We start from the raw sequence: 27505 nt of genomic DNA on the forward strand, positions 1-27505 counted from the left end.
TGAAGAACAATCAACCCACCTGTGTTCAACTACAAACAACAGAAACACATACAATGTGCAAGATTTTGGTCAAGGTTCAATGTTTATGAATAAATATGAAATGTTAGGACATCTTAATCGCCTCTTCATATCGGGATCATCATTTCTTTCATCCCTTCTTTCAGTTTATAGGAATTAACATTTTAACACTGAGTTCGGTTACACTAATTTTCTCCTCTCTTTCCTGCTAAAACTTACAGGCGAGCAAGGCTGAGGGAGAAGTGCTGGTTTTTGAACATTAGACCTTTTTAACCTTTTGTTAGATGGATAACAAGTGATAAATGGAATTTCTCAACTCTGATCAACTGCCATTCTATCTTCAGAAGGTGTTGAAGGTTCAGCCACGCATTCCCTTTCAGTTGCTGCAGCCTCTTCACTCTTCTCAGGCTCTGCTATCTCAACCTTCAATTTCTGCCATAAAAATATTCAAATAGATTCATCTCAATCATCATTAACAAAACAATGTCTAACATGTAGCTCGTCACCTATACAAGTTATGGAGTTGATACGGAATAGTTTCCTTCAATATGAATTGTTGTACATTCACCACATATAAAACATTGTTGGAACACCATTCACCTTAATGGGCATAGATGATCTCTTCGACATTCGTGCAAACATGTTTGTAAAGAGTTTAGCATCCCTCTTGTTGCTTTCAATTTGGAGTTGTCTCAGTGTCTTCTGAAGTAGCTTCACCTCCCTGGCAAATGTAAGGAACACGATTATTGACAACTTGGCCATTACAAAGAACTTGCAGATTGAATAAGTTCCGTCTTTACCTGTTTTGGGGGTCAGCCTCAAGAGCTTTCTTGATGTCCATTTCAGCTGATATTAGATCTGAAGTTTTCATGTAGGCTTGTGCCCGCCTATATAGAGCTTTCACATTGTGGGACTCGAAATCTAGTACCTAGAGAAAGATCAAGCTTTAGAATGAAGTAAGACGCATGTTTTCCAGCTAATCAACCAGAGCAAAATTTATATGTGATCTTCAGTGCTAGATATAGTACTTAAAAAATGCCAGCCTTTGTCCTTACATTTTGAAACTAATGCATACACCTTCAAGAAGCTAGTGATGACATGAGATACGCCCTCATTGAGAGCTCTTTCACTATTACATATGTCAAACAATAAAAGGCACAAAAGTGAATATATAATAGTGAAACAAAAGTAAATTCCCAATTTCAATGGAAACAGAGGTTGAACATAAAAGAGGTTTACTTTTGCAAGTTCATCCTTTCATGCACTAATGACCAATTTCCAAGACATCATTATTACCATACTAACTGGGGGAATCATCTACCATTTCAATCATACAGATTTGTGTTGGTAGCTTGGCAACTCACCTTGGAACATAACTGGATTGCCCCCCAGAAATCACTTAGTTTGAGGCTACATGCTGCACCATTCAACCAGCAAGAAATCCCCAATGCTTTTATTTGCTTTTGCTCATCATCCTGAAAGAGTCCATCTTCACTGACATAGTCCACAGCCTAATGGTACAAAACAGATAGCAGAAATTAATTATTTCAAATATACAATCTAGGCTCTGTATTTTAATCAGACAAAATCAATGCTTTGTGATTACCTTATCATACTTTTTTCCTGCTCGTTGATAGTTCCCATCTTTAAAGAGAATATTCCCTTCTTCTTTCTTTTTCCCAGCAGCCTCAATTTTCTCTTGATTATTCAGTTCCCATGGGGCTTTTTCCTATTAAATTCATTAAGCAGATATAAAACACAGCAGATAATAACATGACCATCTAACCTCAGGAACAGACTGACTGGAAAAGAAGGCGCGGGGGGGGGGGGGGGATGAGGAAAGAATCCCAAATAGATCAGGATGGTAGATAAAGATTTAGAGGAGAATTTGGACCCAACGTACCAGAACTAGAGATCAATGCCTAAGGAAATACCTGCTACAAATTAGTAAGGGACTAAAGGAGCTGTCATGTTTAACAAGTCTATAGGGCTACAGTTGTCACCTTAACAAAATCCAACATTTCAACTTCATAGACTAGGTTTGAAGAAGGTGGGACTACAGCAAGATCACGCTCCGCTACAACACTACCAAAACCATACTCAGGACTAACTGTCAACAATGCTTGTTCCCCCTTCTTCATCGTTGCTGCTGCTCGGTCCAAACCCGGAATCACTTGTTCTATTTGTCAAATCGGTAAATAGTTAGATATGGTCTAAAGTTTTTTACTGATCATCTAGCAAACTTGCAATATAAGGGTACACCAACCTTCATCTGTTATAAATTCCAATGGCTGCTCTCCATCAACTCCTTTTCTCTCAAATACAGTACCATCTTCTAACCAAGCAATATAGCTAACTGCAAATAAGGAGTAAAGCGTTTATAGAAGAAGCACTGGTAAAGATATTTAGAGCATAGGAATTGTGCAAGGCCATGGGATCATGATATAATATATTGGTCGAGTCACCTCAATGAAACAATCCGTAATACCAACATTTCCCAAACAAGTTGGAAACAAATTTTTCATGTCCAATTTCATTTATTGCTAAAAGAGCAAGAATAAACATACACCTAAACCTTACAGACCATAATTTTTTAAGCAATTTTACTGTTGAAATATCTTACACCTTTAAGATGCAATCCAGTACTAATCCCATTCCAAACCTAAATGGAAAGTGGAACAGTATCCACTACCTCTGAATCTAGTTTGATTTGGAAGAACACAGATAAGATATCATAATGGGTGAATATACTCACTAGTTACTGCAGCACCTTCATTTGCTACAAGAGCACCTTCTCCCTCTTTCAGAATTTTTTTGAATACCTTAGAATCTCCTGTAACATCGATAACAGGCTTGAAAGAGATCAATTCCAGTTCAACGTTCAAAACTGAATTTGGTGGGATACTTGGGAACCCATCAGTAGCCTCCTTCCCCTTATCTCCAAAAGCATCTGGCATTGAACTCAATACACTGTAAAACTTGCAATATTGATCTCTTGGAATAAAAGTCAATCAAGATTTGAATTGCAGTAATCCAACTATCATATGACAACATACACTTCGGTTGAACAATTAGCTTGACCTTCTCTCCCCTTTTCATTGTTACAATTGCTTTTGTCAATGCTGGAAAAAGATGACCTGCAAAAACAGAAAACATGTTGAGAACTTCTGTTTATAAAAAGTTTAATATCTCTTCCCAACTACCGTAAAAGTTCAACATTCAATTAAAATTACCATCTTTCACGTAAAACTCATATCCTTCTTCAGGGGTTTTTGCTACAATAGTCCCATCGGCAAGCGCCACTTGATACTTGACTGCATAAAGACGATTTAAAATAAAAGCAATCACTATAAACATCCTATTAATCAATTTAGAAACAAAGCAAATGATGAAAAATTTTGCAGTACTTAAGAGTTCAGAGTACCAAGAACTTCATCTAAATCACTAGGCCGTTCATTCCTCTCTCCCTTCTCCATAATCTTCTTAATGATACCACCATCTTTGCATATGTCCACAACAGTGATCCACGAAAGAAGTTCAACATCAAATTGTACAATTGAATCAGGTGGGACACCATCACGCCCTTCAGCTCCATAACCGAAATCCGGAGGCAATGTGAACAATACACGTTCCCCCTTCTTCATAGTTGTAATCCCATTATCCAAACCCTTAGCCACTTTACCTATCAAACCCATTAAAACATAAATTAAGCTGAATAAAACAGTTGATCAGGCAGCACCATCAAGATTAAACCTCCAAAAACTCACCTTCACCAAGCTTAAAAGTCATCGGTTCACCATTATCCCTTGTGGAACAAAACTTTATCCCGTTAAGCAAAGTACCCACGAAATGAACTGCATAGTTTCGATCACTGTTTACTCAAAAACTAAAAATAACCCCAATACAAGGATATTTTTTTAAAAGAAATTGAAGTCTAGAAATAAATATAATGGAAATTACCGGTGACTTCGTCGCCAAACTCAGGCGTTTCCCAATGGATACCATTGTTGAGGAGTTTTTTCTTGATACCGGAATTACCCAACTCTCTCTCCTCACCAACCTTAAGAGGCGGAGCTGATTCAATTTCCTCCCCAGGTTCCTCGTCGAGGTCATCTTCGCCCTGTACGTCTGAAACGTCGGTTCCTTTCCCTTTCTCTACTTCCATCGAAGTGGGTAGACCACGAAGATTTTGGGCGACGGTAATGTAATGAGTAGATGAGTTATTTGTGAAGTGAAATTAGGAGAATAATGGATAATCAGACAAAATACTGATTACGTGAAGATGGTTGAATTTAAACGATGTGTCGGCAAGTGTTTATGTTTCTGTGAGTGAGTGCATGATTTGTTATTTTTGTTGAGGTTATAGGGGGTGCTTTATCGATTTGCTTTCAAGTTTCTAGACTTTCTAGACTTACCATTTTACCAGTTGATAAATGCTGTTTCTATCTAGCCCATTTACAGTTTCAAACAGAATAGGCCATTCAATTTGAGAGGCCCAAACTAAACAGTGGTGGAATTTTGGAATTTGCTTATGGCTTAATGTCCAATTTAACCCTTAACTTTTACATATTTTATCAATTTGGCCCTCAATCTTTTAAAAAGAATCAAATTTGACCATCAAACTTTTGAAAATGTAACACCCTAACCCATATTCGTCGCCGAAACAGGGTTATGGAGCATTACCAGAGTTTACTGTAACAGCTCGATTTTAGGTCTAGTTGGAACAGTGGTTTCAGAATCACAAATCCGATGAGAAAAAAATTATTTTAAAATTATGACATGGGTTGCATTATGATAGGAAGGTTGCATGAAAATACTGATATGAAAATTTTATCGATTTAGTGATTAATTAAGGAAAGAACCTATTTGTATAAAATGTAGACTTTGAATTCTAGAAGCTAGAAGGGTTAACTAGCTATGAAATTGTAATATCCCGAAAATTTCTACAGTGAGAAAGTAAGATAATATCCCTGATATGGAAAAATAAGGAAATAAAGTGATTAAAAGGGTAATTGATTTATGTCAACATTGGGAAGTATATTATGACATATTAATTCAAGAAAGGATTAAATTGTAAAAGTGGGAAAAGTTTTGTAACCCAAGAGTAAATACTCAAAAGTTTAGGGGTTAAAGTGTAAATATGAAAAAGTTGAAGGACCAATAGTGTAAATATTTTAAGGGTAGAATAATCTAGAAACTAAGGAAAATGGATGAATTGGGACCAAATTGAATAGATGAAGAATTATGAGGGACTAAATTATAATTTTACCAAATTAAGTGATGACTCAAGGATGAAATTTTAAAAGATCTAAAGGGCAAAATGGTCAATTAGAAGAAAGAGAAATCTAGAAAATAATGATGATGTTGGAGATATTTTAGATTAAATAAATAAATAAATATTAGTTTATTAATATTTTAATTAGATTTTAAATGATATTTTATTATTTTATTATTAATTTATTTAGTATATATATATGGAAGAAAAGATGAAGAATATCTTTTTCCCCATGCAACTAACGTATGAAGAGAAAAGAAAGAGAGAAACTTTCTTTTCTTTACAATTTGGTCCTTTTACCAAAAATTTACCATTTTCACTTAGAAATCAAAAGAATTTCCATATCCATCAAGAGAGAAAGATAACAGGGAGACTATGGGGAGCTAGAATATCAAGTTAGATTCAAGAAATAGAAGTTGGAGGAGGGAGAAAAATCAAGTTAAAGATTGAAATCAATGGCATAAGGTAAGAACATCAAGATTTTTATATACTTTTGAGTTTGATATTATTGAAAAAGTAGAAAATTAATGTTAAGGAAGAGTTTCATTATATAAGGTTCTATATTCGTGTTATGTTATTAAAGGGAAATAAGAGAAAGTGATGGAACATATTGAAGAGAAAGGAAAGGAAAGTGTTATAAATTTAGTTATCAACATTTTACACTAAAACATTTTTGAGATAGCAGCAGTAGTCTGACTTTGAAAATCTACCAAAAATCATATAAATTGAATTAGAGGGTGAAAAAAATATTAAATTAAATCATATTGAGTCTAGTTTCTCATAGAAGAAACGGTGTAAGCAATGGAATTTTAGATTATAAGATATAATAGATTTTGTGAGATAAGGTCAGAATGATTTCGGGTTCCCCCGTACTGACTTTGGAAAATCATAAAAAATTGGAGAAAAATAATTAGAGGCTTAAATTTATATTTTTAAATCCTTAATAAGTATATTTAAATAGAAATAAACAGTAACATCATTCTAATTCTGTACGATGAGATAATTAATTTTTAGTAAAGAAGGGTCGGAACTGTCAGACAGCAGAATAGGGATGACTTTAAAGAATAAACTGTACTTATTTGCCAAACCAAAAATTATGAAAATTTTATATAAGAAGATATGTGAGTCTAGTTTCAGAGAAAATTAACGGATCTTAATTTGGAGTTCTGTAGCTCAAGATATAAATAATTTAGTGACTACAACTCAAGTGGACAGCTTTGAATGAATATATAAGTAAATGGTGAAATTATAGATAATGTTACCTATAAGCATGTTATATACATTAAGGATGTGGAATGGAGAGGAGGAGGAGGAAAATATATGATTATTCAACTAGCATGAGTTTTCATTAAAAATGACCAATTTACATGTTTTAGGTTTAGAGACTAAATTGAACAAATGTGAAACTTTAAGGGTAAATTTGTAAAAAAAAATGTCAAAAAGTGACCAACTTACATGAAATGAATTGTTTTATTATTTAAATTAGTACATTGAATGAAATATTAATTTAGATTATGATTGGGTGGAAATTCGAGAAAAATAGAAAATTTTCAAAATAACCCTGAATTTTGGTATTTCTGCAATTTACCTAGTTAAATCCATATGAACTATATTTTGTATAAATTTAATTGAAGTGAATGCTATTTGGTAATGAATATTATATACATATATGTGTGTTTTATTATTGGAATTGAATTATTATTGGTAATATGTATAATTATTAGATGTTTTGAAATAATTATCGAAAGCTCGATTGGATTGGAAGCTTGTTGGAGATATATCACATTATCCATTGGTTCTATTGGTAATTTTGGATGATTTGATTCTGGTTATAATGGCATGTACAAGTTAAATTGGTTAACATTAGCTCATTAATGTTTTGATTTTGATGGGTTATAAATATGAATGCTAGATAAAAATGAAATGTCTGAAAATTAATTAGCAAACTCCGGTAATGCCTCGTACCCTATTTCGGTGTCGAATACGGGTAGCGGGTGTTACATTTACACATCAAATATAATCAAATCGTATCATTTACTATTCATATCAAAAATCTAACCTAATCAATCATAATGTCCCTTATATGGGCCATCGAGACCCAAATTATACATTGGAAATAAGTCGGGACTAGATCGGGTACTCACAGAATTTTTCACGAAATTTCAAAATTTTTCCTTAGGTGCAGGGGGACATGCCCCTGTGGCCAGGCCGTGTGAGCGTGTCCCAAGCCGTGTGGGCATCCAATATTAGGCACACGGTCGTGTCCCAGTCTGTATCCATACCCGTGTAACTCTCTAACTTAGGTCACATGGCCAGCCACACGCCCGTGTGCTAGGCCGTGTGGACAATTTAAGTTTTGAAAATTAGGTGCAGGGGACGCACGACCAAACCACACTCCTGTGCGCATGGCGTGTCTCTGCTCGTGTGGACGAAAAATAGGCCATTTTCAGGCCACTTTTCTCACCCAATTTGCCTTTCACCTACAACATCATCCAAATACATTCACAAGCCAATTCATAACCCTGAAATCAATGTCAATACCAAATTTTATGCATGATATATTATCTCATATATGCAAGTGTTTTAAACTTGCCAAAAACATATTTATACTTATAAGCATACTTTATCAATTATGCTAATTCTAAACCATTCACCAATAGGTTTGTATACTTCTCATCATATCACCCTTTTATCACACACCAAACTTGATAAGGCTTTATATAATTACATTGAAATATGCCTTACACTAGAATTAACTTACCATTTATTTTCATTAAAATAAACATATAATTGGCATCCAAGCAATTTGGCTTAAAGCCTAAAACACACAATTTCACTAATCATGTTACTTAAGTAATTCACACAAATACCAAGAACATGAATGAGCTCATCATGTAATAACTTTCATATACGTTTTCCATGTCATATTTCCACATAACATATACATTTCCATGACAATTCATCTCAATTACAATTTAGCTATAACACCTCTAATCCGAATTCGTCACCGGATCTGGGTTATAGAGTATTACCGGAGTTTACAAATTAATTATCAGACATTTCATTTCATCTAGCATTCATATTAGAAACCAATCAAAATCATAGATATTTTCCCTTAAACGAGCCATCGAGGCCCAAATTACGCATTAGAAACAAATAGGGACTAAGTCGAAGACTCAGAAATTTTTTTTTGAAAAATATTTAAAATTTTCAACACTGCAGGGGTTACACGGCTGTGTGGCTAGGCCATGTGAGCATTCTGTTTTGTGCAAATTTAAGATATAGGGAACACACAACCATGTCACTTGGCTATGTGTCACGCATGGTTGAGACACACGCCATTGTCTCTGCCGGTGTGGACAAAAATAAGCCATTTTACAAGCCATATTTCTCACCCAATTCTATGTCAATCTACAATCAACAATATACATATCAACAAGCCATAATTAGAGATTCAAAACAAGCCAAAATAAGTGGCTAAACTCAACAAATTACATATAGGTCATTATTAAAATAAATACCTATACATGCAATTATAACCAAAATCAAAACATTCGAAAGTACCAATAGAACCATTGGATAGAATGATACAACTCCGACAAGCTTCCAACCCAATCGAGTTTCTAATAATCTAAAAGTAAAGGAAAACAAATACAAAAGCAATAAATGCTTAGTAAGCTCGTATAAATTTTAATCATAATACTTCTTTTCAAATTTGAAATTTAAACATATAAAAAATAATCCAATATTGATACCACAATACTTATGAAGTTATATTTAATAGCTCACAAAGTGAATAGATCTACAGTATCACTTATACATATTATTCCTAGCATATTAGGATTTTAAATAACTTTAGCTCTTCCAAATTTCTTTACTTTCATTTACGTTTCTTTACTTTCCACATTCATTCCGTATGCATAATACACCAATCATAAGCATATCATTCCATCATAACTACAAGCTAGTGCATTTAAACATAGACCTTTTTTGAATTAATCACATGATAAATCATTTCATAAGAAATTACGCAACTTAAACCTTAACCCTCTTTCATAAGCACAAGCATATTTCATCTGAGCACTTACCATTTCAACCAGTAGTTTTGCACTTGCCTAAGTATCAAACAACAACACTTGTTAGCGTATTTGAACATATTTCATATAATTTTGACATCAATAACCTTATTATCTCAACAGGTCAGACTTGAATTTATTACTTGTCTCAACTTACATAATTTTCATGTTTCAACATATCAAGATATTGTTATATATATATATTCATTTCATGATACATATCATCTTTTACTGTTTCTTCATATACATATATCGTCCAAGAAAACTCCAAATAACTTACCATTCGAGGAATGACTTACAGACATGAGTACATCATTTTCAGAGGCCCGAAGGCTGAACAGAAGCTCATGAGAGCTAAACAGAAAGTAAACAAGAAAGTTTGCAACAAATGTTGAATCTCGGTTTACTTGGGTAATTTGCCACCAACATCCTTTACTTTTTCCGTCAATTCATCCTTTACATTCGTAGTGCCATAACTCACTTATGGTCTTATCATTAGAATGTCATATCCCATCTACGGCCTTACATATAAACATTGCCATGGTCTTACGTTCATAGTGCCATAACCCAGTTATGGTCTTATCTGTCAATTCATCCTTTACATTCGTAGTGCCATAACCCAGTTATGGTCTTATCATCAGAATGTCATAGCCCAGCTATGGTCTTACATATAAACACTGCCATGGTCCAACCATGGTCTTACGTTCATAATGTCATAACTCAGTTATGGTCTTATCCTTCAATTCATCCTTTGCCACAGAACGATTGTACTCAATCCCACGTTCCACTCGTTTTGAACATTTAATTTAATTTCATAATTTAACAATAATTTTATTTTCAGGAATAGATATGAATAAATTCATAATACTATTCATCAATTTAATAAATAAACATTATATTTTAACCATATGAACTCACCTGAATTAAATTATAATAATTGATGGAGTTCAGAAACTATTCCGCTATTTTTCCTTTTTATGAGTATCTACAGAATCTTGATCTAAAATATATAGTTACTTATTTATTAGCATATATTTCAGTTTCAATTCATTTCACAATTTATACTCTTCAATTTTTTTAAATTTACACAATTGCCCTAGCTTTTACAACTTTTACAATTTAGTCCCTTAACTAGTTAATCTATCAAATAAGCTAATTTTTCTCAATTAATAATTTATCCAAATATTCTAGGTTATAATACAGCCTTTAATAAAACAAAAATTTATTTCCAAACCCTAATATTTTAACTATTTTCAGAATTTGAAATTAACATTAACATTTAACCAAATCACTTTATAATATCATCATACGACAAAATTAAAGCTCTAAACCCACCTGATATTAATGATTTCTTTCAATTTATTAATTTAGACAATAAAAAATTTATTTCATGCAATTTGGTCATTTTGATATTTTTACAAAATTGAACTTTAAAATTTTACTTTTATTCAATTTAGTCCTGAGCCTAAAACATGCAAATTTGTCATTTTTAATGTAAACTCATGCTGAATATTCATATATTTTCCCCCTCTTCCTCTCCATTCCACATCCTTAATGTATATAACATGCTTATATGTAATATTATCTATAATTCCACTATTTGCTTATATGTTCATATCAAAGTTGTCCACTTGAGTTATAGTCACTAAATTATTAATATCTTGAGCTACAGAATTATAAATTAAGATCTGCTTGATGTTTTTGAAACTAGACTCAAATATCTTTCTATCATAAAATTTTCAAAATTTATAGTTTAGCCAATAAGTACAGTTGTTTACTTTACAATTTATTCTCTTTTTCTACTACTTCAATATACCATTTAAATTTTCATACCTAATATTAGCACATTCACAATTAATTCAACTAATTTAGCATACTCTATACTTGATTAAAATTAAATAAAGTAAATTTCTTGAAGTACTTACCTTGTCTCTTTAATTTCCTCACTTCTTCTATCATTTTCTCCACTTTCACTTTCAATTTCTCTCTTCCAAGATGATATTTTAACTCTCTAGTGTCTCTACTTCACTTATTCTTTTGGCTGGTTATGAAAATTTTTAAAGAATTTGAGAGAAAAAGTGAGATTTCATAGTAAAAGACCAAATTGTAAAGAAAATAAAATTTCTTGAAAAATTTCTCTTCTTCTCATGTTATAGCATGGAAAAATGAAGAGAATTCTTCATCTTTCTTTGCTTATATACTAAATATAATAAAATAATAATAATATAATTAAAAATCAAGTCAAAATATTAATAAACTATTATTTATTTATTTGATTTTAATCTAAAATATCACCAACATCATCATTACTCTTCAAAATTATCTTCCTTGCTAAATGACCATTTTGCCCTTTATGATTTTTTAAAATTCAATCATTGTCATCATTTAATTTTGTAAAATTGAGATTTAGTCCCTCATAATTCTTCACCTATTCAATTTGGTCCTAATTCATCCATTTTCCATAGTTTCTAGATCATTCCACCCTTAAAATATTTGCACTATTGGTCCTTTAAATTTTTTATATTTATAATTTAACCCCTCAAATTTTGAGTATTTACTCTTGGGCTACAAAACTTTTCTCACTTTTACGATTTAGTCCTTTCTTTGAATTAATATATCATAATATACTTTCCAATGTTGACATAACTCAAAATTTCCCTTTTTATCACTTTATTTCCTTATTTTATTATATCAAGGATAATATATTACTTTCTTACTGTAGTAATTTTCGGGGTATTACATTAACCATGTCATAACTTTGCCCGTTGAATTTTTCTGAAATACCAATGAATACACATGTAGTACACTCGAAGTGTACATAACTGTAATCCTGTCAATTCATATTGAGGGGTATTTATTAGAGTACATAATCAAGAAGCACTCTCTCGAGCCATCTAACAGGATGCTCATGTCAGCCATGTAACAGGGAGCTTATCCGGGCTATAATAGGAAACTCATAAGAGTTTGAAACAAAAAGCTCATGTGAGCTTAACAGGTAACTCCGAAGAGCTAGTACTAGGAAGCTTCGCATAGCCATATGTCAGGGAGTTCAAGCGAGCCATATCAGGAAGCTCATTAAAAGCCTTATATCGGGACGCTCATAAAGAGCTACGGTATGTCCGCAATATATGCTGGATCAATACCAATCATATAACAGGACGATCACAAAGAGTTGCGGTATGTCCGTAACACATGCAGGATCAATACTGATCGGGATGCTCGCAGGAACCATGTGACAGGATGCTCAAGAGGGCTTATAACAGGATGCTCTTTCGAGCTATGGTGTGTCCACAACATATGAAAGGCCACAACCAATACGAAAATCCTATATCCATCGAATTTCATTTATTCAAACGGGACTTATTACTTCGAACATGTGATCAATTTCATATTTTCATAGCATTTATACAATTCACATATACACAACATTCAATTCAAACATATAAATATAGACAAATTAGTTACACGAACTTACCTTGTCACTTGCTCGTATATGATTTTCTACTAATCCAACACTTTTTCTTTTCCTCGATCTAACTCCTTATTTGATCTTTCCGGATCTATATAAATGAATTTAACATCAATTTAACACATTTCATATTCAATTCAATCTAATTTACATATTAGGCAAAAGTACCTTTTTACCCCTATATTTTTGAGTAATTCCAATTTCATCCCTAGGCTCGAAAAATGAAATTTATGCAATTTCATCCTTATTTCAAGCCTAGACGAATTTTTCATATAACAATAAAAATCCATGTATTTCACAATAATTAGAAATTTTCCATAAATTTTACATCTTTACAATTTAGTCCCTAAATCACAATTTCATGAAAATTACCTTTACAAAAGTTGTTTGTCTATCAAAAACCTTTCATTTTCTACCATGAATTTCAAAATTTCAGCATACTCATCCATGGTAAAATTTTAATACTTTGATAACTTTGAAAATTGATCCCCAAATTAACTAGATTAACTTAATTCGATCTCAGAAATATAAAAATTACTAAAAACGAGACAAGAATTCATACCTAATTGAGTCAAAACAACTTGCTTGAACTCACTTTCTCTTAGCTAGGTTTCCATAAAAGTAATTTGGGGATGATGATGATAAGATAATGGCCAAATCACACGCCCCTGCGCATTGTAACAACCCAATTTTCAGTGGTGTTAGAAACAGTGATTTGAGACCACTAAATCCAATGAGTGAGTTCAAAAATTTTATTATTGAATATTTATGAGTTAAATATGATTTAGGAAGACTTTTGAAATAGTGATTTGTGTTTTAGAATAAAGTATTAAGTTATGTAGTTTTGAAAACGAGGTTCGAGACCTTAATTTCATAAACCGAGCTGTAAATATTTTTATAAATATTACGGAGTGTCATTGAGTTAGTATTAGAGTTTTGTTAGAAAATTTTAACATTTTGATAGTTAATTAATTAAAAAGGACTGAATTGAAAAAGGAGCAAAAATTGTTAATTAAAGAAATAATGATTAAATAGCTCAAGTGATAAATAAGGGAGGAATTAAAGGGAAAATTAGCCCAAAGAGGATGGCTTGGGCGGCATAAGCAGAGAAGTCATTGAATTAGGTGAAACAAGGGTAAAATTAGAAAATTAGTAAAAAATTAACTTACAAATTGAAATTAAAAAAGAATTCTAAAGAATTTCTTCATAATTCTCAGCCAAAAACACCATATAAGAGTCTCCAAAAGCTGGTTTTTCATATTTTTACATCATTTGAGTTCAATTCTTGCTATTTTCTTGAAATTTTTTTGTTTTTAAGACTTTTACAATTAGGTCAAACTATCTATTTCATTAGTTTTTGATTTTATGGGTAATTTTGAAAGTTACCATTGATGAGTGTTGGATGTTTGTGATGAATTAACATGGATTTAGAACTTTAATTTTGTTATATGATGATTTTATTAAGTGATTTCAATAGAAATTAATTTTAGGACTAAATTGTGGAAAGATTAAATATTAGGTTTTGATACTAAAATTATGTTGATAAAATGTTGTATGACAGTTTAGAATATTTAGATAAATTGTCAATTGAGAAAAATTAGCTCATTTGATAGGCTAATTAGAGAGGGACTAAATTGCAAAAATTGTAAAAGTTACAATAATTGTGTAATTTCAAAAGTTGAGGGGTATTAATTGTGAAGTGAATTGAAACTGAAATATATGCTAATGAATGAATAATTTTATATTTTAGATCAAGTGCCCGTAGATAATCGTGAAAAAGGGAAATTAGTAGAATAGTTCTTGAACTACTACAAATTCCACAATTTAACCCAGGTAAGTTCGTATGGTTAAAGTTTAATAATTATATGGAAATTGATGAATGATGTTACATATTTAATATATTGTTGAAAAATGGAATGTTGTTAAATTTATTATGTATTTAATATATTATTGGATAAAAATGAAATATTGTTGTATTATGAATTAGAATGAACATCCGGCTAAAGTGGAACGCGAGATTGAGTACAGTCGTTCAGTACATATGAGGAATTGACGGTAAATTACCCAAGTAAACCGAGGTTCAACATTTTTTGTGAAATTTCGTGTTTACTTTCCTTTTAGCTCTCATGAGCTTCAATTAACTCATATGAGTTTTCGTTTAACCCTAATGGGTTTTAGTTCAACTCTTTTGAGCTTCGGTTTAACCCTTATGGGTTTCCGTAATGAGTTTCAGTTCAGCTCTTTTGAGCTTCAGTTTAACCCTTATGGGTTTCCGTTCAACTCTTATGAGCTTCTGTTCAACCCTTATGGGTTTCCGTTTAGCACTTGTATGCTTCTGTGTAGCCTTCGGGCTTCTGTATATGATGTACTCATATCCGTAAGTCATTCTCAGATTTGATAAGGTTGGTAAGTGACATATGAAATTAGTATATGAGGACTTAAAGTTATTGATGGTTTTGATCTGAATTCATAAATTGAAGTTGTGGTTGGTAGGAAATGTAATTTGAATGATTTATTTACTTGATTTGGTTATAGTATGTTCAATGTTCGGTAAGATTTATGTTTAAAACCAACGAACTTACTAAGCTTCATTAAGCTTACTTGTGTTTGTTTAATGTCTTTGTAGATTATCGTGAGGTCGGGGAATCGAATCAACACATCAAGCCACACTATCCAAATTGTTTTGGTAGTTTTTACAATGTATATTTTGGTTTATATGGCATGTATAGGGTGATAATGGTTTGTGTAAATATTAAGAGTTATATTTTGTTTACAAATCAACCCAACTTATATGAGTAAGGATAAATCATGTATGAAGCATGATTGAAATGTTTAGATGATGGACAATTAATAGGTCTATTGAGGCATGGTTGCATATATACCTAGGTGTAAGTTGTTAATTTGGTAAGTTAAGATATTTGATTATATGAGATGATGTGTTAGTTATAAGAACTTGGTATTGGCTTGAATTGAGGGTCTTGTATGATGTGTGAGTGTAAAATTTGTTGTGCATAGGTTGATACCAAGATTGGGTGAGAAAAGTGGCCTTAAAATGACCTATTTTCGTCCACACGGGCAGAGACATGGGCGTGTGTCTCAGCCGTGTGTGACATATGGCCTTACACATGGGCATGTGGTTTGGCCATGTGTCCCTTGCACCTTGCAATTTCGAAACAGAATGCCCAGGTTTTTGCACATAGCCTAGCACACGGGCTTGTGACTTAGCCGTGTGACCCTTGCACCTTACACACGGCCTATCACACGGGCGTGTGGTTGGCCGTGTGACCCAAGTTAGAGAGTTACACGGGCATGGACATAGGCTGGGACACGGCAGTGTGCCTAACGTCGAATGCCCACACAACTTAAGACGCGGACGTGTCTTCTGGCCGTGTGGCTCACAGGGTCGACCACACGGGCGTGTGTCCCTTATATCTAGGAAAATTTTTAAAATTTTACAAAAAATTCTCTGAGTTTCAAAATTAATCCCGATTTGTTTCTAACGCATAAATTGGACCTTAAGGGTCCATTTAAGAGACAATTTGATTGAGTATGATTGGTTTCTGATATAAATAGTAAATGTCATGAATTAACTGTATTTGTTCTGTAAACTCCGATAATGCTCCGTAACCTTATTTCGACGACGAATATGGGTTAGGGGTGTTACACGCATGGCCGTGTGTCATATACAGCTGAGACACACGTTCGTGTCTCTGCCTGTGTGGACGAAAAATAGGTCATTTTCAGGCCACTTTTCTCACCCAATTTGCCTTTCACCTACAACATCATCTAAACACATTCTCAAGTCAATTCATAACCCTCAAATCAATGTCAATACCAAATTTTATGCATGACATATTATCTCATATATGCAAGTGTTTTAAACTTACCAAAAACTTATTTATACTTATAAGCATACTTTATCAATTATGCTAATTCTAAACCATTCATCATAGGTTTGTATACTTCCCATCATATCACCATTTTATCACAGACCAAACTTGATAAGGCTTTATATAATTACATTGAAATATGCCTTACACTAGCCATTCCAATGGCTAGTTACAACCAAAATATTTCACCATTATGCCTAGCTTAGCTTATACATGCCATTATACCAAAAGTTAGATTGCTTTAGATATCGAGAAGTTTGAGGGATAGTATGATGTATCTTTGACCAAGTTCCAACTTTCACGAGCTTCCGAGTACTATAAAACAGAGAAAATAAAACAAAGTAAGCATAAAATGCTTAGTAAGTTCGTATAAATGGAATTAACTTACCATTTATTTTTAATAAAATAAACATATAATTGGCATCCAAGCAATTTGGCTTAAAGCCTAAAACATACAATTTCACTAATCATGTTACTTAAGTAATTCACACAAATACCAAGAACATGAATGAACTTATCATGTAATAACTTTCATATACATACGTTTTCCATGTCATATTTCCACATAACATATACATTTCCAAGATAAATCATCTCAATTACAATTTAACCATGTCATAACTTTGCCCGTTGAATTTTTCTGAAATACCAATGAATACACATGTAGTACACTCGAAGTGTACATAACTATAATTCTGTCAATTCATATTCAGGGGTAATCATTAGGGTACATAATCAGGAAGCACTCTCTCGAGTCATATAACAGGATGCTCATGTGAGCCATGTAACAAGGAGCTTATCCAGGAAATAATAGGAAACTCATAAGAGTTTGAAACAGAAAGCTCATGTGAGCTTAACAGGTAAATCCGAAGAGCTAGTACTAGGAAGCTTCGGATAGTCATATGCCAGGAAGTTCAAGCGAGCCATATCAGGAAGCTCATTAAAAGCCTTATATCGGGACATTCATAAAGAGCTACGATATGTCTGCAATATATGCTGGATCAATACCAATCATATAACAGGACGATCACAAAGAGCTGCGGTATGCCCGTAACACATGCAGGATCAATACTGATCGGGATGCTCGCAGGAACCATGTAACAGGATGCTCAAGAGGGCTTATAACAGGATGCTCTTTCGAGCTATGGTGTGTCCACAACATATGCAAGACCACAACCAATACGGAAATCCTATATCCATCGAATTTCATTTATTCAAACGAGACTTATTACTTCGAACATGTGATCAATTTCATATTTTCATAGCATTTATACAATTCACATATACACAACATTCAATTCAAGCATATAAATATACACAAATTAGTTACACGAACTTACCTCGTCACTTGCTCGTATATGATTTTCTACTAATCCAACACTTTTTCTTTTCCTCGATCTAACTCCTTATTTGATCTTTTCGGATCTATATAAATGAATTTAACATAAATTTAACACATTTCATATTCAATTCAATCCAATTTACATCTTAGGCAAAAGTACTTTTTACCCCTATACTTTTGAGTAATTCCAATTTCGTCCTTAGGCTCGAAAAATGAAATTCATGCAATTTAATCCTTATTTCAAGCTTAGCCAAAATTTTCATATAACAATAACAATTCATGTATTTCACAATAATTAGAAATTTTCCATAAATTTTACATCTTTACAATTTAGTCCCTAAATCACAATTTCATGAAAATTGCCTTTACAAAAGTTGTTTATCTATTAACAACCTTTCATTTTCTACCATAAATTTCAAAATTTCAGCATACTCATCCATGGTAAAATTTTAATACTTTGATAACTTTGAAAATTGATCCCCAAATTAACTAGATTAACTTAATACGATATCAGAAATATAAAAATTACTAAAAACGAGACAAGAATTCATACCTAATTGAGTCAAAACAACTTGCTTGAACTCACTTTCTCTTAGCTAGGGTTTTCATAAAAGTAAATTGGGGAAGATGATGATAAAATGATATTTTCTTTTCTTTTATTATTTATCATCCTATCATATTTTTGTTTCCAATTTCATCATTTTCTTTATTTAATTTTCCATTGATGACTAAGCATGTTTATCTACTAACTACATTTAATGGTCCAATTGCCATATAAGGACCTCAATTTTTGAATTCCATATGTACTTAATCTTTCTAGTTACTAGAATTCAACTTTTACATTTTATGCAATTTGGTCCTTTCTAACAAGTAAACATGAAATCGGTAAAATTTTCTTATCGAATTTTTCATGCGTTTTTCCTATCATAATGCAGTCCATGCAATAATCGGATTTGTGGTTCCGAAACCACTGTTCCGATTTCACTGAAAACGGGCTGTTACAGAAAAAGAGTCGAATGATGTTTTTTTCAACGCGAATACTAACTAAAATATTAATTTTTTTAAACACAACAGCTTGCATGACAATCCACATGTACTCCATGCTAATATTTTTGAAATTTTTATATTTTTTAATTTTAATTTTGATTTTTATAATTTTTGAATTATTTATTGACGTGACATATAAGACAATTGATGTTATGTTACGTTGAACAATGCTTTCTTTAGGTGTTTTTTAGCCAAAAATTCATTGGTTCACATTATTAAAGTGAGATACAATAGAGATCCAACAAGTTAGAAGCAAGTAAAATACAAAAAGACAAGTCGGAGAAGAAGCAAACAAAAGAGATAAAAGAGAGGTTGCACTTATAAAGCATTCATCAATGTATCTTAATTACTATAACTCGCCTAATGATATGGTTTGTTCTTAAAATGAGAAAGATCAACAGATACCTCAACTCTTTACACAGTTAAAGCACAAAAACAATCAAACAAATAAATCAGAGCTATTAAAACACATAAAGCTACAAATAAACAAGAAAGTAGCCTCATTTCCAAAACATCATATTTGCACCCCAATCCCATACTCATCACCATCACAATCAATGCCTAAAATGGTCTCCGGGTTCTTCAACCCAACTAAAGGTTAATAGAAAAAAAAATCTTGAAAAATGATGATCAGAAAATGCAGAAATAAAACCTCAAACATAAAAATTAGTATCAAAGAACAAAGAACACAAAAGAGCAAGAAGCGCTCGGCTTCCACACAGAAAAATGAGTGAAGAAATGAGGCATACAAAATTACAAATCACTCTCAGGGAAAATGTTTTCTTTCTGATTCATTCTTCATTTAATTTTCGGATTAATAGATTGTTAAATACCTAATTTATTTATAAGGTTTGTTTCAATGTGTAATTTTATAAATGATTATCATTGTCTAAACTTTGTTTTTCTAAATTTGATGCATATAATTAAATAAAAAAATTTATATGCATAATCGCATCAAAGTATTTCAAATAACCTTGAGTACCCATATCCTGCTAATGCTACATGTAGAGTAGAAGAGTAATGGAAATGCCTTGATTCTATGTTTCTAGTTTCTACATATGCCTTGACGATTTTCCATGCGCTAAGGGCCAAGGCCATCTTTGGCAATGCAAATGCAATGGGTTTAGTGCAGGCTTATTACCGTTAGGCCTTTCAGATCCCATAGTCTCCATTTCTAAAACTAGATACAATTCTGTGCTTCTTCCCCTTGCAATTATGTGGAGACTCATGAAAGAAATTTCCCACTAAGAGATGTAATTCGCGGCTGCAATGCATGGAGCCAGGAACTGTAAATTTATTTCCTGCAATGCCTTGAAATTGATTTATTATCTTTTTTGGCCATCATTGCTGTTGTAGACTTTCAACAACTGAGGTTAAATTACAGTAGTCTTGGATTCTCCTTTAGGAATAGTTTTCCCAATTTCTATAATATCTGGAAACAACCTTCTAGAAAACATCTCACAACAACAAAAAGAAACTAAAGGGAGGGTTCTTTTTTACTTCCCCTTTACATGATCAATAGGAATCAAAAGAAGAAGTTTTTCTGACAGCATAGCTTCTGCTCCTCGGATTATTGTTCTTATTCACAACAGCAGCAGCAGAAGCATCATTTTCTTCAAATTCACAAGGCTTTTCTTCATCAATTCTTCCCATCACAACACTGCAACTCTTGGGCAAGGCTTTCGATCCCATCTGCACCCTCAACTGCTGTTTCAAAAGCATCTCCATTTCCTTCCTATTACCCAAGCTCGTCACGGAAGCAGCCCTAATGAGCTCTCTAAGATCTTCATTGTCATTACACGTTGCCGACAATGCACTACTAAAGCTCCTCGGCAACCCTGAGTATTGCGCTGAGCAGCCGCCCGAACCATGTCCGTAGCTCACTCTTGAAGCACAAGTTGTCAAGCTTCTAACATATAGATCCCTGGCCTTGACTAACGCTTTAAAAGGAACCGTAATGAACCGCATGAACTTGTTATGGCTATGTCCTTTGCTCCTCATTTTGCAATTTTTTCAGTTAGAATATCTGGAAACTAGATGGATGAAAAGTGAAAAGAAAAATGGGGATTTTGATCTAAAAAACAAGCTTGAATAAAGAAATTCGAGGATAAGAATTAGGTTGAAGAGGTGGGGTTTATTGAGGTAACTAGTAGTGAACCTTTATAAGGTGGTTGAGTGGCAGCTATCAAAGGGAAGAACACATGTTGCTGGATTTGGAATTTTTATTTTTCGAAGGCACGCAGATTTGGACAAAACCCCCTTTGATAACAACATTATAAAACCAGCAGCCGTAGATCGTAAAGATCATGCTTCAAGTTGACTGCCGCTGCTCTCGAATATCTGCTATGGTACCAAAAAATCAAATTAGGTCCACACGGTCTAGAGTTTTTTATTTATTGAATTTACAATCTAGAAATAGTACCGCTAGAATCATGCCAATTCTCAAAGTTGTTTGAGATTGTATACCATTAAAATTAAAAATCGCACTAGAATCTATAACTATGAGAATAGATTGTATGAAGTTAGTATTGCACATCATTCTTATTTTTTTTAATAAAAAAATAATAAATCAAAATTTTCATCTTAATTTTTAGTTTTTTTTATTAAAAAATTCACATATAACTGAAAATACTAAAAACTAAAAAGAAAAAATTCTGTCATTTAAGTGAATATTTTATTTTTTGAAAATTTTAAAAAATGGTCTATGTGTTTATTACTTCACTTAATGATTATATTTTAAAAAAGTAAATTTGGTTTTAAAAAGTCTTATCTCAATTCTCAAACGATTGAGACGTTTGGAAAATTAGGTTCCAAGAAAAGCCTACGTGAACAAAAATTTCCGAAGAAAAATCTAGCAACCCATGTGTAATACAATTATTTGTGAAAACAAGAAAAGTAAAAGGAAAGTTCAAACATAGTTTTCAAATGGTGACTCACCGCAAAGTTTCATATTGATTGTTTCGTGTAGGGGTGAGTATTCGATCGAATCGAATCGAAAATTTTCGAGTTAATCAAATTTTCGAATCTAATTTTATCATCCTAACTTTATTTGAAGTTTTATCCTAACTTTATTTGAAGTTTTCTCGAATCGAGTCGAGTGAGATGGAATTCGAATCGAATCGAATATATTTGTTTGAGTTTCGAGTTAAATTTTTAAAAATAATTTTGGGTCTTTGTAACCACTGTCACCCATCGTAATAAAATTTTTCCACATTAATCAAATTTTTTATTAATTTTCATCACCTCATAATTTTTTTATTAATTTTTTATATATTGGTTAGCTTCTTTGCTTGTTTAGTTGTTTCAATTATCTTCAGATTCTTGTCACTATGTATTTTGGAATTAAAAAATATATTACATGTAAAAATATGATTTTTTAATAAAAGTTATTTTAAAAATAAAATGTGAAATTGATACCAATATAAAATTTTAACACGAATATTTTATGGCATAATTAATAATTCAATTTTAATATAAATATTCAATATGACTAAACAATTCAATAATATAAATAATATAAAATGTGAAATTTAATTTAATAATATAAATAGTAGATATAAATAAAATTATTACTATTTATGTTTAGTGATTTTTTTTGGATAATTTTGATTTCTTATTTGAGAGTAAAGGGTGAGAAGTAAAAGTTTAGGGGGAAAATAAAAAGTTTTGGGGAATAAAAGTTTGAGAGAAAGTAAATAGGGGGAGTAAAATTTTGAAGGGAAAATATTAAAAAAAAAATTGGAGGGGGGAGGGTTTGGGGTAGATGAGAGGTGGAATGGGAAGGGAATAAAAGTTTTAGGGAAAAAGTGAGAGGAAGTAAAAATTTTGAGGGAAAATAAAAGGTTTTGAGGATTTTTGGGAGTAAAATTTTGAGAAAAAGAAAATGGAAGAGTAAAATTTTGGTGAGAAATGGATTTTGGGTAGATTGGGGGGTTGGGAGGGGAGAGGAGTAAAAGTTTTGGGGGGAAAGTGGGAAGGAGTAAAAATTTTGAGGGAAAAGTAAAAAGGTTTGGGAGTTTGGGGTAAAAATGTAAAATATTATAGTTTGATATTCGAATTATTCGAGTTATTCGAATTCGAAAACTCAACTCGATTCAAACTCGAAATTTGTAAAAAAAAATTGAGTTGATTCGAATAACTTGATTAACTCGAATAACTTGATTCGTTTAACTCGAAATTCGAATTTTTTTCGATTTTTTCGAGTTGAATCGAGTTTTGCTCACCCCTAGTTTCGTGGATCCCCAACACAATCTGAAACTGTGGAATGAGTGACAATTTTTCTGCCTTCTATTTTTTTTTTAAATTGTCTACTATCTAATACTTATATCTATTTTTCATTAAACTTGCAATAAATCGAATTCAACTTTCGTGCGAGAGAAATTTTGTTAGCATTCTTTCTTTTATCTGAAATATCTTAATCCAATATTTTATTTAAAAATTATTATAATTCGATTTTCATTTTGAGTATGAAACAGTTTTAAAATCGGTAATTAAACTCGTACAATAATTTTATATTATCCTTTATCAAATAAAACAGATTTTATAACTTAAGTTCATCATTTAATTTTTCAGTATTTATTTTTTCACACTTATTTTTAACATTTAATTTTTCACTTATTCAAACTTAAACTAAATTTATGATCATTTAAGAAAACCAATTATTATTCTTTACAATGTGAGTACTGTTAGCAAAAATGACGTTGCTAAGAGCAAAAACAACACAATCAAATTGATGTCTAACTTGGTGGGCACTTTTCTAGGCACTAAATGATAAAATAGTAAACACATAAGACACAATAAGATAATTGCACAATTCAATTTCTCTATGTCTGCAAAGTCTAACTTAGTGAAAATTTTACACTCTCTTCAACAATTACAAAGTGAACCTACTCAATCATACATACTGTGATCGTTTTTCTCACTCTTGCAATTCAAAGATACAATGCTTTCACCACTATAATCACCTCTTGTGATCACGATAAGTAAAAGCACAACAAATGGTTTTACTATAAAAATAGCACTCTTACAAAAGTATTCTCTCAAGGACATATTAAGTGCCTAACATTCAATATTTTTTCCTAGGAAAGCTTCTCGAATATATAGACATTAATTTTGAGACTTGCTTATAATAGAAGATCTAATACAATCCCCATATTTTATTTAGGCTATAAATTTTAGAATATAGAGAACTTCTATTTCTTCATACTAATTCGTCTTAGAATTCTACATGAATTCTTCATATCTTAAAACTTCTATTTGCATAAAGCTTACGGGAGAGAAGCATAGAATATAGGTAGAGAAGTGGGCACTCCCTCTGGCACCAAATTCTCAATTTCATATTTTTCAACAATCTCCCATTTTGGCAATTTGTTGAACAAAACAAATAAGGCAAGAAACATAAATCATCTATCAACATATGGTCCCTTTCATCACATACTCATTAACAATAATTAAACAATCAATTATCAATTCTAGGATAAGTTTGCATCAATTACTAACCAACAATAATTATAATTAAGCAAGTTAATAAAACAACCATTAAAGAAACTATAATCTATATCATAACGAAAAGAAATCCAAGTTCATTTCTAGCAGCGACAAAATAAGTAGTAGCAAAATCAACTTACAATTGTCCAAAATTTGTAAACAAAACAAAAGCTCATAAAAAATCCATTTTAGACAATCTTCCCCTCAAAATGAGCATCCAACAAAACAAAAAAGCAGCAACATTTTCACTCCCCTTGTCTCATCTCTCCCCTTTTTCGTTCTACACAATTGCCAAATTAGGCAACACCGGCCATAGCTTGAATATTTGCTATCAAGACCTTCTGTTTATTAATAAGCTTCTTAACGGCCTTTGTTTTTTCCTTGAGTTTATCATAATGCTTTTGAAGAAAATCAATAGAGGCTTGGAGATCTGCAACATTCCTAGCCTTCATACCTTTCAAGACAGGAATGGTGCTTGCAGGAATGGGCACTTCCTAACTTCCTTCTTCCTCCCCAACATATTTATCTTCTGAAGCTTGAACTCTTCCAGTCTCGTTCAACACATGTTCCTTCTAGCCACTTATGAGAAAATTTCAATTTAGGCACAGTTTTCTCATAAGTTTGTTTTAGCGTCATAAGTTTATTTTAGTCTAACAAGATTTGAGTCTTATGAGAAAGGATTTTGAATATGAGAGATGGAAAAGGCAGTAAAAACTTCTCATAGTAGACACTGTCAAATTTAGTAATTTCATAAAAAATCAATTGGCCTAAATCAAATTCAACCATTTCTACCACTTTTTTGAGAAGAACAACCACTCTTTTTGTAATAGAGTCTCTTTGGCTATTAGGGAGCCTGTTCCTAATTGCAATAGTATAAAAAGTAGCATACATAGGATCGAGTGAAGCCTTGGATGAGAATGAGGCATTTTTATCCTTTATGGATGGGTTGAAGCCTTAGACGAAGCAAGAGTTGCAACGTCTAGGAGTCAAATAACTTACCAAAGCACGACCGTAGCAAAGTCTTTAATTGAGCTTGTTTCAAGGAAATGCAAGTTCGAGTCCTCCAAGCCTGAAGAGAAAGGCAATGGTGGGGAAGATGAAGAAGGACAAATAAAAAATAACAATGGTGGAAGTGGCGGTAACGAGAAACCGCATTATGAGAAGTGAGAGCCCAATAACAAATCAAAGGAGTTAGTGAACTGTTTCTTATGTAGTGGTCCACATAAGGTGCATGATTTCCAACAATAACCTATGTTGTTAACGATCAGTAAGAAGATGAAGCAAAGCCTGATGAGGAAAATGTATTAAAGCATGGGTTAATGATACTCAATTTTGCTAAAGTGAAAAAGGATCACAGTCTAAAAAGGTTGATGTTTGTGGATGTAACAGTCCGATTTTCAGTAGTGTCGAAAACAATGGTTCGAGACCACCAAATTTGATGAGTAAGCTCGTAAATTTATTATTTAGTATTTACGAGTCAAATGTGATTCTAGAAAGATTTTTGAATTAGTAATTTGTGTTTTATAAGGATTTATTAGGTTAAGTGGTTTAAAAAACGAGGTATGTAACACCCCCTAACCTCGAACCGTCACTAAAACAGGGTTATGAGGTATTACCGAACATATCAAACAACTTACGAATAATTCATAAATAAGATAACATTCGTAATATAATTGAAAAAAAAACAAGTCCCTGTAATGAACTTTCGAAGTCTAAGACATGTATTAAAAGTGAAATGGAACTCGTTCAAATAATCCGAATTTTTTTTATAAATTTCGACAGCATTTCTGCTTATTTTTACATAAAACCCCCTGCAATTAAAACCATATCATTTCCAAACATAACCAATTCATTTCACATTCTCATTTTCTATTCTAAATACCTTTTAATCAAACTCAATCAATTTAATATCAATTTAAATTTATCAATGTACTAATTAAATTGAAATTGATAAACTTCTTTCATTATAATTCTTAGACTTATTATACTAATATTTTTAACTATTTATATTCAAAACATAATAACATTTATACACACCCTATGTACATGTCACATTACCAAAAGAAAATATACATCACCAAAATTTGCTGAAGTCGGGTCTGGTTTTGGATGCTGGTTCAGTACTTGACTTCTACAACCTGCGCACGGAAACAACCGTACGCTGAGTATTTCATACTCAGTGGTATTACTATAAATTAAACTATTTAATAATAATAAAATTTCAAACATCAACCATAAGCTTTATAAATCACTTAAACTAAATATACATATTTATATACCACTTCATAAATCTTAAATTCATATATATATATTTCATACTAATTCAATTTATAATTTAACTCATACATTCTTTCTCGTTCTTTTCAATAGTGTCAAATCAATCAATCTCATTTTCAAATTTTCATTTCAATTATTTACCCTATTAACAAGGCTCGAACTCTGACAGATACGCGGATTCCACCCAAACACTCCAGAATATCCAACCTAATCACACCCGGAATAATATAAATCCTCCATAACACACCTGTATATCATAACCTCCCAAACACACCAATAAGGCATTAGATGCCTCTTCGGATAAACCGAAGCATATAATAACAAAATCATCTTCTCGGCCAAACTACAAATCTCCTTGTCACATCACAAATCCTATGGCATGCCATTTGTATCCAATCTAGTCCGATAAGTTAATAGGGTATTATTTTACTTTTCCAATTTCGAATTCATTTCCACAACAATTTCAAATATTCAAACAATTCAAAACATCTATTATTTCAATTCACATATAATTCAATATTCACACATATTCTTACTTAATTTCAAATGTTATTACTTACCTTACTTTAAATGTCCCATGATTACAATTTTAATATAGCATTTAGTAAATAGTTTAAGTTATAG

At 32.0% G+C, this 27505-nt stretch overlaps 2 protein-coding genes across 4 annotated transcripts; both read right to left on the reverse strand.

The window, feature by feature from the left end:
* LOC107905154 (peptidyl-prolyl cis-trans isomerase FKBP62) lies at window positions 1–4416 on the reverse strand. Of its 3 annotated transcripts, XM_016831730.2 has the most exons (13): window positions 3979–4416; window positions 3786–3872; window positions 3443–3700; window positions 3252–3332; window positions 3075–3155; window positions 2774–2968; window positions 2285–2374; window positions 2022–2197; window positions 1625–1747; window positions 1383–1529; window positions 819–946; window positions 619–739; window positions 1–450 (listed from the first exon to the last, which is right to left on the reverse strand). In XM_016831730.2, exons 1-13 carry the CDS (start codon window positions 4181–4183, stop codon window positions 331–333), a joined length of 1812 nt encoding a protein of 603 aa, XP_016687219.2. In that variant the 5' UTR covers window positions 4184–4416; the 3' UTR covers window positions 1–330. The 3 variants fall into 3 exon arrangements, 2 of the variants coding, with proteins under 2 accessions (XP_016687219.2, XP_040950123.1); XR_001686462.2 differs by lacking the exon at window positions 1–450 and having other exon boundaries at window positions 622–739; window positions 819–962; window positions 3979–4403; XM_041094189.1 differs by lacking the exons at window positions 3786–3872; window positions 3979–4416 and having other exon boundaries at window positions 3426–3443.
* Window positions 4417–20347: 15931 nt separating this feature from the next.
* LOC107905155 (uncharacterized) lies at window positions 20348–21363 on the reverse strand. Its single transcript, XM_016831731.2, has one exon. The coding sequence runs from the start codon at window positions 21116–21118 to the stop codon at window positions 20633–20635; it is 486 nt and encodes a 161-aa protein (XP_016687220.1). The 5' UTR covers window positions 21119–21363; the 3' UTR covers window positions 20348–20632.
* Between the last annotated feature and the right edge of the window lie 6142 nt (window positions 21364–27505).

The sequence above is a fragment of the Gossypium hirsutum genome, chromosome D05 (assembly GCF_007990345.1).
Source record: "Gossypium hirsutum isolate 1008001.06 chromosome D05, Gossypium_hirsutum_v2.1, whole genome shotgun sequence".
Taxonomy (NCBI): domain Eukaryota; kingdom Viridiplantae; phylum Streptophyta; class Magnoliopsida; order Malvales; family Malvaceae; genus Gossypium; species Gossypium hirsutum.

Bases quoted from the DNA above. Each gene is read 5' to 3' on its own strand.
- LOC107905154 (XM_016831730.2), bottom strand. From the start codon at position 4,183: ATGGAAGTAGAGAAAGGGAAAGGAACCGACGTTTCAGACGTACAGGGC. The intron at 2,969-3,074 runs GTATGTTGTCAT...GTTCAATGCCAG, and splicing joins GCTAATTGTTCAACCGAAGT to ATGCTTTTGGAGATAAGGGG. The intron at 2,375-2,773 runs GTGAGTATATTC...CCTTATTTGCAG, and splicing joins TGAAGGTGCTGCAGTAACTA to TTAGCTATATTGCTTGGTTA.
- LOC107905155 (XM_016831731.2), bottom strand. From the start codon at position 21,118: ATGAGGAGCAAAGGACATAGCCATAACAAGTTCATGCGGTTCATTACG.